This window comes from Vigna umbellata, chromosome 4 (assembly GCF_029865625.1).
Source record: "Vigna umbellata cultivar VRB3 chromosome 4, Vumbellata_1.0, whole genome shotgun sequence".
Classification (NCBI taxonomy): Eukaryota; Viridiplantae; Streptophyta; class Magnoliopsida; order Fabales; family Fabaceae; genus Vigna; species Vigna umbellata.
Window position 1 is genome coordinate 61,115,169 of NC_142168.1, and position 11,958 is coordinate 61,127,126.

Sequence of the window (11,958 nt, forward strand, 5' to 3'; positions counted from 1 at the left end):
TTTTTAAAGTAAGGTACAATTTGATTCTCATTCTTTTCGAAACGTTTGTTTTAGTCCTCGGAATTTTGGTTTTAGTCCTCATTTGTTGCTAAATGAGGACCAAATTGTACCTTATTTTGAAATAGGGATGAAAATCAGAAACGACCAATAGTTTAGGGACTAAAAACATATTTAACCCAAAAAATTAATACTTACCAAATTATCGTATTGATGAAAACATAGAAAAAATCTAGAAAAATAAAAGCGAAAAAACTAATGGAAGAAAAGCTTTTGAAAAATAAAAAAGAACAGGCATCCTTGAGTCGAGCGACAGTGAAGGATAGCGGCGCTACGACCAGACAACGGTGTTCCAGCTATTTTTGTTTTTACTTGCAGTAAGTAACTGGGCCCCACCTATTCCAAAGTGGGTCCCATGACCATCGTTTTTAGGTCACACCTATACTCAATAAGTCACTTACATAATTATGTTGTTTGTCTTTTTATTCACACACTATACTAAACCTATTTCTCTCTCTCTCTCTGTTTTTTTTTTTTCATTTCTTTCCAAACTATCACTCACCAAAACAAAACTTTTTCACTAGATTTCAAAAATGGCAATCCCGAACTCAATTCAAGCGCCAAACTTAGTTTAAACAAAGAAAAACTACCATTTTTCCCCACTTTATACAGCTTCATTTAGAGACAACAGATACTTTTTTTACTGATACAATATACAATTGAGCTCGAGTGAAATAGAATTATTATAAACATAACAAAATTTTTCATAATCAACATTCAAAATTGTCAATTGATACAATACATGTTCATTCAAACTCAACGATTTTCACTTTACATATTCATTTAAAAGAGCTAAAGTTCTCAATAACAAATAGAGAATAAAAACTGGATACGGACAAATTTGGTGGCACATTTGTTATTCTTTATTAATAATTACAGTAACGTCATGTGTAGAAAATTACAACTGTAATGTTTTTGTTTCATCCATTTTATACAAATTTTAAACCGTTATTTTCATCATTAAAAATAGAAAAATAAATGTGTGCAATTTGCAAATGCAATAAGGAGAAAGAGGAGTTTGAAGTCAAGAAGTAGGAATAAAAAAAAGGGAAAAAAAGGAAAAAAAAAAAGAAAGAATTAGGTTCACGAAAGAGTCGGAAGTAGAGAGAGTGTGACGATGTTAAAGAACATAGTATAGGAAGAAGCACACAAAAACAAGGAAAAAAAAAGTAAGCAGCAGCTGGTGAAGTGAAGTGAGAGAAAAAGGTATCCAAACAAGACGATGGCCGTTTCCGTAACCATTTTGGTTCTCGTCATCGCTCTGCATCTCATAGCCTTTGTCTTTGCAATTGGCGCCGAACGACGTCGTAGCGAGGTACCCCTCCCTTTCTCTCTCCTCTTCCTTTGGTTTTTTTCCGATTCGACTCTCAAATCTGATTCATTTTCCATTTTCAGGCGAAGGTAATCCCCGACCAGTACGACGACAGAACCTACTGCTCTTACACCACCGACGCTTCCACCGTCTATGGCCTCGCTGCCGTCGCTCTCCTGCTTCTCAGCCAGGCCGTCCTCAACGCCGTCACTCGATGCCTATGCTGCGGCAAAGGGCTTGTTTCCGGTTGCTCGGCCACTTGCGCCGTCGTCTCCTTCATCCTCTCCTGGTAACACTCAATTAAGTGAACTAATCGTACTTTCTTCTAATTTCGCATCTAAACAATTAAACCCCTACGAATTCATCTCCTAATTATTTGTACTAACCAAAATTTTGAACCGTGGGTTTTTAAATAGACTTTCGCTTTCACTTCGGTTACATCAGTTGTTGTGTATTGATTGAACATTTTTCTGTTAGGATAAACATTGGTAAAGGTTGGAAACTGTTTGATTTTTTTTTTGAATTATTCGTACTGTGAAATCAGGATTAGTTTTCTGGGAGCAGAGGCGTGTTTGTTAGCAGGGTCTGCGAGGAATGCATACCACACCAAGTACCGAGGGTACTTTGTGAGGCACGATTTGTCTTGTGCTACCCTGCGCAAAGGTGTGTTTGCAGCTGGAGCTGCCTTGACCTTGCTGTCCATGTTGGCCTCCATCTTGTACTATTGGGCACACTCCAGGGCTGATACTGGTTTCTGGGAGAAGCACCGCAATGAAGGGCTTGGATTGGCAACACAACACCACCACCACCAAGGGGCTGATTCTGATAAGGCCTGATCATGATTTCTTGCTTTGAACGATGTTTACTCAATTTTGGTGGTCCTGTTTTAGCTTTTGGATAAGGGATATTGGGGATAAGGGAAGGAAGAACAGTGTTTGCAAAACCTTGTTCTTGTATTAATGGGTGAATATATAGTATTTATGCTGTAATGGAAGAATGCTTGAAATATAAAGATAGATGGCAGCACAATGATGGTGGTTTAATATATGCCAATCTTATAGTTTCTAAGTTTTGCGACTTGCTGATTATTGAACTTTTAGTGTCGCACTTGCATGTGCTGTTGCGATAGAAATTAACTAGAGCATGAGCCACTACATACTTGAAATGAAGATTCTTAAACTCGCTTTTCGTGGATCTTAGTACGCCGTATTAGATTTATGAACTTTGGTCAGTTTCTATCTAATGATGTTAATTTAGTCATGATAAAATGTCTAATAACCATAAAATGTTAATTTGATCCTAAGAATCGATTCTTCTTATAAGAACCAGCTCTTTCAGTTGAATATCATGTCAACTTTCTCCAATGGTCCACGAGTAGGAATTAGTTCTTAACTCAAGAATTTCCAAGAACTGCCATACGAGATACTTGTAAATTTCTTACAAGATCTTTGTAGTCGAGATTTTTTTAAAGAAAAAACTGGTGAATTATTGCAAATCTTTTTATATGAATTAGGTCAGTCTATCTTGACATTTGAATTTGGTGTTAATTGGCTTCAGTGAAAAAGATGGGCGGAAATCTGATATGTCGGAGCCAAAACTTTAAATATCTAGATATTTTAGCATGGCATTATTAGTTTTATGACTATAATAATTTTCATATGCATGACGTATTTGAATCCTATATATTTCCTAATGGTTGAGAGTGAAAGAAGGCAGGTGAGTGAAGGAGACATCCAATGTCTTCGACTTGATAAATTGCTTGGGAAAAAGAGTCTCTGGCTCAGATAGAATAGTGAACGGATAGATTAAAATAATTAAAATATATTTATTTTGAAAGCATATATACTCTTGGTAAGTTTTATTCCGTTCACTCTCACTATATTCTTTTCTTTTCCCTTCAACAAAATGTCTAAGAAACATAAAAGAAGATAAGTTTGAATCAGTTGATTCCGCGAACAGAAATAGTCAATTCTACTTAGGCATTCAAATGTTCAAAAGTTATTGTAATCATTTGGTTATCACCATTATTTTAATTGTAACTCTTATTCTTATAGCTAAAGATATATAAAAATTAAAGGTAGAAAAAAATAATATTAACATTGAGCAAATCCTAAATGCAAAGCAACTGATGGAATTTATTCTTCTCTTCTTTTTCTTTGTTCAATTATATATGTTTGAGTGTGTTTTTATTAGTTTTAAGACCTTATTGAAATATCTAGTAGTAATCTTTGGTTGCAAGTGCACAAGTTATTCACCCTCACAATCATAACCATTGTCTTACAAATAAATAATAATTTCACAAAATTATTAAAACATTTAATAACAATTTATCTCTCTCACAAACTATTAATATGGATCATATTTCGATGGTTATTTATATATAATTATATTTAGTAAGTTTTAACTATTCATAACGTAAAATTAACATTATTTAAGTATATAAAATTAACAACGAGTGGAACAAATGCAGGTAGGATGGTAGACGTTGACCTGTATGCTTTCTGATAACATAATTACTAACCCTTTTTTTTTTTTGGTTTATTCTGTACGTAGGCTAAATGGATTTGAAACCAAAGCTAGCCATGAAGGTATTTAACATATTTTGGTCAAAACATTAGTACGAACAATTCTACAGTAACACTTACCGACTTCAACAAGAAATTAATTTAATAGTTATAACACAATCTTACGAGAAAATTATTTGTACGATGGAACAGGTAAAAGCTGGGCGTTCATATCAGCAAACAAACTTAAACTTCACATTCATTGATAGGTGCACATCAGCTAGTACAGCAGTACAACATCAAAATCTCCAAGAGAAAGTGTGATTGTTGAAGCAGAACCAACCACACCAAACTCTGGGACAACCAGAGGACCTGTCCCACTTCATGTGATAAAAAACAAAACAGAGTACATTACATAGAAAAAACACACATAAGATACTCCGACAAACCTAATAATAGTTGAAGTGAAACATACTCAAGTGTATATCTAGCAAGTGGGGAATGGGGAACCACAAGAATTAGCAACTTTCCTGGCATTGGGAGAGTTAACGAGCTTCTTGAGGTTGGGGTCTTTCAAATACTGGCAAAGGCAAGGCCTTTGTTCCTTCAGTTTGCTACAACAAACAGATGAAGGAGGATTCGAGGAGGTGATGGCACTCGCGCATGCACTCAGCTGCAACGCATTGCATGTCACTGCTGTCACATACAACTCTGTCTCAGCTAGTGCGACCAAGGTAAGCACGATGCACAGTGTTGCATATGAGACCTTCATTTTCAAATATAGACCAAGAAGAAGAGAAGAAGATATGATCCTAAATTTAATTAAGACACACAGGGATGTGCATATAGTTCTCTTCACTATTTATAGTGGGAGAGGAGCATGGCATGGGACATGATTTAATATACTTGTATTATACCGATCCAAGTTAATGATATTTTTGAACACAAGTATATTAGCAAATATTATTGAATTTGATTGTCTAAAAAATATAATTCGTTAATAGTTAATTAATGTGTTTGGTTACCACAGACCCTGTAAATATACGATTAATGTGCAGATAAACTAACATTGATCTATCCAGATAAAATAAAGACTTTTTTGAAAAAAATATCTGACTTGAGTGTGAGTCAGAGTGTCTTCTGCATGTCAACTACCTATCGAAATGAATTACGGAAAAGATTAAACTATCGAATAAAAAAGCAAAACAAGAAAGGAAAGGACATCCACCCTTGAACACTTTCAACCGAAATACTGCTCTGCTGTTTTGTAAACAAAAAACATTACCTGACTACTACAAAAGCCATTTCATGAAGGGGCAAGTGTTGTTGTGTGATGGGGATAAGTGTTAAAGTTGGGACCCTGGATTGACCTATCATGATGACTTTTTGGAGGACCCCTTTGCTTTATTATTTGTGTTCTCATTGCTGATAGATTAGTCATTGGACTCAGGCCATGCTAAGGGTTTATAGCTTTCGCACATCATTACAGACAAAGCTGTCCGCCTAATCATTTATAAGTTTATCAATATAAAAAAGCACACACACAAGGTTGATTATTTAAGTTTTGTAGGATCACTTCACTTTAAGTATTTTCTGTTTTATTGTTACTGAATCTTACAGTTTTTGTTTTGAAAAAATGTTTGTGCGAATGAAGAAATATTATATTTTGATTTCTAAACATGACCATTTTGATATACTAAAACAATTCAATTAACAGATAGCTGAGCTCTCAAGTGTATGAGGACCGAAGTTTAGTTTTCTGATATAAATATGAAAATAACTCAATTCAGTAACATATATGACAGAACACTATCATATCATTGGACAACGAAAATATACTTTACTTTTGGTGAAATACCAGAAAGTACAGTAATTATTAAATGAACAAATTATATAGAAACTATGTTACGTTAGAAATATGTATGTTTATGCAATAAGTTTTGGTAAATATTTGGGGAAGAAAAGTATGAAAAATATAGGTGATTACATTAGCATCATTTTTTGACGGGTTGTTTACATTTGGAATTTTGACTAGTGGGTTTAGGTTGAATTATGAGTAGTTCGAAGACGTTTTAATGATTATTTACCAAATAAGTTTGTGAAAGTTTGGTTTAGGCATTGTCAGACAAGGGACTAGAGAGCCTAATTTAGAGAAGAATCATTACTCGAAAAAAAAGGAGTAAAAGAAGCCATCAGGTTTGTTTTTATACGTACAGCTCATGAACTTTTTTTGTTATGGAAATTTAATGTTTTGTGAATAGTTTTTTTATATATTTTTTTACTTAAATTGTTATGCATGAAATATATAAATTTTTATTAAGTACATATTTGATTGACTCAAACACATATCTATAACTTAAATAAAAAAATTAAATTATTTTAAATAACTTGTTTTTATTTAACATTAGAAAACTAATGAATCGATACCTCAAATGAATTAAGAGAAAACATGTCACGTAAATAATATCTTATAAGACAAACTATACGACATAAGCTACTGAAGAATCATCCTGATATCGTGCGTCACAATTACCAAATTGATAGTTAGGAACGAAGAAGTTGGTTCATTTTCATTTTCATATGATAGATGGTAAATTTATATAAATTAATGTAAACATAGAAATATATAGTTCCAAGTCTGTAGTTAAAAATAATTGAAGAGAAATTCCGTAGCATATCACGCTGAAGCCGAATGACTTTCGGCGATGTGATGGATGGTCAACATTTGAGTTCTCTTTATGATTATTTCTCCAAAAAGACAAATGTCAAAAGTAATAAAAGAAGGAAAAGTGATGCACATTTTATTCCTTTTAGGATCAACGAATTAAGTCACCAGAACCTCAACCAGTTTCCATAGTATGGGGTGTCAAAAGCAACCTAAAAGCATTTAAAATTGCCTGCAGTCCATGAAAAAAAATCCATATTTAAATAAAATACGAAAACAAATTAGCTTAGATACAACATTATACCATAGAGTTAAACTTTTACCATATCGTATTACAAAAAAAATATAATGAGTCTTTCATCTAGTGTTCTATTAATCATTAATGAGTCTTTCATCGTTATACAGAGAATATCCTTTACTAGGAAGATTTTTGATATAGGGACCATTATACTCGTCTGAACCGGTTACCAAGACAAATCATCGGCTTTGTTAATCAGGAAAGATCTGAGTTCGACCACATAAGGGATTGACATCACTCTCTACCAAAAACCTTAAGGCAATGAGTTAATGGGTCTTTCATCTTTATATGGTGCTATACTTTTTCATTTCTATCCAATGTAGGACTTGGACTGACACATAGTACTCTACTTTTTCATTTCTATGGACACATACACTTACTAAATATCATGTAAGTATAATTATATTTCTGATTTGGATTGATACATGGTGTTCTACTTTTTCATTTTTACCCACACATGTAAGTATAATTATATTTCTGAAATTTAAATTATCTTTCTTTTTTTACTCTATTAATAATTAATTATAATGTGTACATATGATAGATTGTAGATTGTTGTATCTATAATTGAAGATGAATTATTTATTAAAGAAAGGCATACGAGAACAATTCATACAATTTATTTTTTATTTTATTATTTTAAAATGATAGAAATAATTATTTTTACTATATTTCTGTTTATCTTTCTTGTCACTTTTTCTTACTATCGAATTATACTTTTTTATTTTCTTTTTTTGTAATAAATACAATATTAAGGATTGCTATCACTGACCAGATGTTTGTTCGGTAAGAAGAAATTATATATATGGAAAATGAAGGAAATAAGTGAGAAAAATAGATGGAAATATGTAAAAAATAGAGTGAAGATAACTAATGCGTTCTGCAACTTATCAACCAAAAACACTTTATCTTTTCTATTTTTCTTCCCTTTTTTTTTCTTGCCCATCCTATTTTTATTTTACCAATAAAAAATAAATGTAGTTGATAATAAATAATGAAGACTACATCAATTAGAGTATATGGGACTCAACTTGTCATTATCATTTATTACACATGTCTTAACGATGAAGATATATCAACACCCAAAATGTTGCTATATAAAATGTCAGATTTGTAAGACCATTCTTTTATCCCTGATTGAACATATTTAAAACCTATTTACAAATTCATTTTCTTAACATTAAGTTAATATTTGTTAACAGAAAAAAAAATGAATAAAGAGAGAATAATAATAGTGGGGTTTTTTTTTTTAAAAAAAAACTCTCATATTCTCCAATTTATATAAAAGAACAAAAAGCGATTATTCATATCATTTAATATTTATGAGCTAAAATAGTGACAAGAGTTTGAATAAAAAATTAATTAACGCAAAAATATAATATAAACGGACTTATAAAAAATAAATAAACATATAGAAAATTATATTTAAAAAAACATGTCTTATTAGGCTTAGTTAAATTATCATAGATCTCAAATTATTCAATGATTGGATAGTTGGGATTACCGCATTATAAGTTTACATTTTATTTTTGAATAATAAGTAATATTGCAGAGGAATAATGTATATGGGCCAAGCATGAGATCATATTTGAATTGGGTTCTAAAATACTTGGGCTTTTATTATTGGACTGCTTTTACTATTTATCTACATATTAGAAAAAAAAATTGTAATCTATAAATTCCTGGCCTCAATAATAATACATAAGAAGGAGATTGTACGTGAGCAAGAGCTCCATCGAAGTTGAACTGCGATGTAGATATGCCTTGAAGGTTCTACAAATAAAATACTTTCCCACGAGTTGAATGAGTACAATGAGACGCAATGTAACTATAAGAGATCATTCTGGTTGTGAAACACGACAAAAGTTTTAGAATTCGAAATCATAATTGTTGTATTGTTTTGTCAAGTATTTGCATCCAACATAAGCCTCCGTCCCTCTCATGTGTAGTTGTATAATATTCCCACGAAAAGTAGTAAGAAAAAACAACAACATAGGATTAGACACGGTCGAGGGTAAACGTGACAGACACTAACAATGTATCTTAAGTCATGTGTGGACACGAGAAAATGAAACTTGACAAGCATGCCAAAGCCATACCTTTCCTCTCAGGAACGAGTTCATCAAATGTCTTGGTTACAAAGGTTAGAACCACAATACATCACATATAAGTTGCTACCACGAAACATGAATCACAATAGTGCTACAAACTTACCTCACCAGAATCAACAAACACAACCAATACATTTTCAATCATTCTATTCTTAACTATGCCAATCCGTTCTCGTGAGCCTGCACAAAGGCCAGGTTTCTTCCACCGACAGAGACCACTCCATGCACTTCTTGGCGGAGGAAAGCGTAAGATATTTTTTACAAAGTTCACCTTTTTCTTATCAAAGTTTTAAGAAAAAAATCTTATCTTTTTAATATTGATCGTAAGTATTTAAAGACATAAGTTTTTGTTACAAAAATAAAAAATATCCATTGCACTTTTACATTTTTAATGCTCAACTACTTTTCTTTAATAAAAGCTCCTTACTTTTAAAACCCAACTTTCTCGAAATATATATTTCCCAACAAGTTCTATAGAAAAAGTTTAGACAAGGATTCACGTATTAAATTCATCCCAATTTTTACCCCTCAAAAGTAAAGTAAAAGAAATATTTTCTACGATTAAGATTTTGTCCAAAAGCGAAAGAAAAGATGTCACAAACCCTAAGATGTCGAGTTAAGCATAAGTTAAAACCTTTATAATAGTTTGATTGGTAGAAACTCTTAAGCAAATAATTATTTGAGGGTTTATTCAAGATATGCACTAAACCGAAACCATTCGATGCATTTATGCTCATTTATATTCCAAAGACCAACGGAGAATGATTGATCTGATTTTGCAGTTGCTGATATATTGCTATGGAAAGACAAGATATCATCGGCAACAATGGTAGCTGGATTCTCCATGATTTGGTTCCTCTTTGAAGTGGTCGAATACAATTTTCTCACTCTTCTTTGTCACATCCTCATCGCCGTCATGCTCGTCCTATTCGTATGGTATAATGCAGCAGGACTCATCACATGGTATAATGTTCTTGCACTCTGTATACATTGATTTTTCTGAAGTCCTTAATTTAGAATCTTTCTTCATAGTTTCTGCAGAAAGAGTAATACGTTATTCTTTGCAGGAGCCTGCCTCAAATCTATGATTTTCAAATCCCCGAACCCACCTTTAGATTCTTGTTCCAAAAGCTGAACTCATTCTTGAGGAATTTTTACGACATTTCAACTGGGAAAGACCTAACACTCTTCTTTGTGGTATTGAGAAACAATTTTCAGTCAGTCAAACACATTTTGTCTTAATTATTTCTTAATGACATCATGTTAATGAATTTCAGACAATTACCGGTCTCTGGGTCATGTCAGCTATTGGGAATTATTTTACAACTTTGAATCTCTTATATATACGTGAGATCCTAATTACTATTGTGCTGTTATCAATTATATCAAGATTCCTAGCAATAATGATTGAACCTTTGTTATTAACTTTTTGTTGCGCTTTATCTTTCTTCCACAGTGTTCCTCTGCCTGGTGACCCTTCCCATTATGTACGAGCGATATGAACAAGAGGTGAATTATCTAGCAAGCAAAGGAAATCAAGACGTGAAGAGATTGTTCAATACATTGGATAATAAAGTTCTGAACAAGATTCCAAGGGGACCTGTGAAAGAAAAGAAGAACAAATGAGTTTTAGATATGGGCAAGTGTGTAAAAGATAATAATGATTGCAAAATTATTTATTCGCAACCACAAACTATTGTATAAAAAAATATATATGATGGTGGAATAATTGATATCGTTTAATGCATTTTAGAACATTCATAATATATTTGGAGAAGTTTCTTAGTAATTGAAGGTGACTACTTATCTCAATCAATCCCTTCAAACGAACGAAGCATCATTAAGTTACACATTAAAGGAGTTGTCTAGTAGCATGGGTGAGCTAGAAATGTGATTACGACAAGGGAAATGTAGCTAAAGTAGTCATGTTACGTTACTTTCGTGCTATATCTACCACATTTACTTTCTTTCGTATCTACTCTTCAAGATCCGATAGGAATTACCAAGACATTCGTAACATGAAAACGATGCTTTAATTAGCATTTTAATCAAGAATCAGTGGAGGGATTAGCTTAGAAAATGCACTTCTTTTAAGTTTGTAGGCAGTTAACTCAGAAGACGCAATCTTCCAATCACCACTAACCTAGATTCCCTAATAGAAACCAGTATTTTCGTATAATTTTGTTTTTGTTTTTTGATGACAGTATTTTCATTTTGGGTGGCTGCAGGAGAATCATTTTAAAACAATAATGGGTGGGGTTGGGTTCCCCACTTCTGCTCTTTATTATTTGTAGACAGTTAGATGTCTTTTTCTAAGGTCGAACAAATTAAGCCACCTAATCCCTAACTTTACTCTTTAATTCACATCATGTAACTTCTTCCACCACAGCCATGCCCAACAAAAATTCTGCACAACAGTAAATTTTATAATAAGCACTTTTATTATATTTTTCTAATAGATACCAGTATTTTAATATTGTTCATTTCTCAGTGAAACCGATATCATATTGCTATTTGTTTTTATTTCAATACATTTTTAAAAATCGATTGAAAAGAAAATTATCAGTAAAAGAACAATAATCAATGAAAAGTTTTTTAAATTTAATTTGATGGGTTTCTTTTTATTTAAATATGATATTAAAGTTGTTTTCTTTAAATAATTTTTCCGTGAGCTTTTAGTTACTGCCACCCACCTGTGCAAAAGATGACAATGATTAATCTTAAAGTCATATAAATAAAATAACTTATTTGGAAGTTAATGATATTTTAAATTAAAATTGTGGGGAAATCACCCTGCGACCAAAAGAACCATGTTTAATGTAAAAACTAAGACATATATCACGGAGATAAATGTTTAGAAACATGTAAAAGAATAGAATTTATGTATTGTTGACATTTTATTAGGAAAAAAAATATTTTTATGTATAAGTTGACTTTTTTAGAATTAAAAAATAAAATTTATTATAAATGATACGAAATTATGTGATTTGGGATTGTTTTTAATTTTGTAA

The 11,958-nt window shown here is 32.1% G+C and overlaps 2 protein-coding genes and 1 pseudogene across 2 annotated transcripts; 2 read left to right on the forward strand and 1 right to left on the reverse strand.

Moving 5' to 3' along the window:
* The first annotated feature begins 1,082 nt into the window (after nt 1-1,082).
* Nucleotides 1,083-2,437, forward strand: LOC148200785 (uncharacterized). The gene is made up of 3 exons (XM_088111614.1): nt 1,083-1,372; nt 1,453-1,658; nt 1,914-2,437. The coding sequence occupies exons 1-3, from the start codon at nt 1,280-1,282 to the stop codon at nt 2,203-2,205; spliced, it is 591 nt and encodes a 196-aa protein (XP_087967740.1). The 5' UTR covers nt 1,083-1,279; the 3' UTR covers nt 2,206-2,437.
* A 1,669-nt stretch (nt 2,438-4,106) lies between these two features.
* On the reverse strand, nt 4,107-4,717 carry LOC148200786 (non-specific lipid-transfer protein 2 pseudogene; annotated as a pseudogene).
* A 4,328-nt stretch (nt 4,718-9,045) lies between these two features.
* LOC148200787 (reticulon-like protein B14) lies at nt 9,046-10,690 on the forward strand. Its single transcript, XM_088114618.1, has 5 exons — nt 9,046-9,193; nt 9,730-9,910; nt 10,015-10,144; nt 10,225-10,294; nt 10,404-10,690. The coding sequence occupies exons 1-5, from the start codon at nt 9,106-9,108 to the stop codon at nt 10,571-10,573; spliced, it is 639 nt and encodes a 212-aa protein (XP_087970744.1). The 5' UTR covers nt 9,046-9,105; the 3' UTR covers nt 10,574-10,690.
* Nucleotides 10,691-11,958: the final 1,268 nt, after the last annotated feature.

Excerpts from the sequence above, each read along its gene's own strand:
- LOC148200785 (XM_088111614.1), top strand. The coding sequence starts at position 1,280 with ATGGCCGTTTCCGTAACCATTTTGGTTCTCGTCATCGCTCTGCATCTC. Across the intron at positions 1,373-1,452 it reads CCGAACGACGTCGTAGCGAG|GCGAAGGTAATCCCCGACCA; the intron begins GTACCCCTCCCT and ends TTCCATTTTCAG. Across the intron at positions 1,659-1,913 it reads GTCTCCTTCATCCTCTCCTG|GATTAGTTTTCTGGGAGCAG; the intron begins GTAACACTCAAT and ends CTGTGAAATCAG.
- LOC148200787 (XM_088114618.1), top strand. The coding sequence starts at position 9,106 with ATGCCAATCCGTTCTCGTGAGCCTGCACAAAGGCCAGGTTTCTTCCAC. Across the intron at positions 9,194-9,729 it reads ACTTCTTGGCGGAGGAAAGC|TTGCTGATATATTGCTATGG; the intron begins GTAAGATATTTT and ends CTGATTTTGCAG. Across the intron at positions 10,145-10,224 it reads ACCTAACACTCTTCTTTGTG|ACAATTACCGGTCTCTGGGT; the intron begins GTATTGAGAAAC and ends AATGAATTTCAG.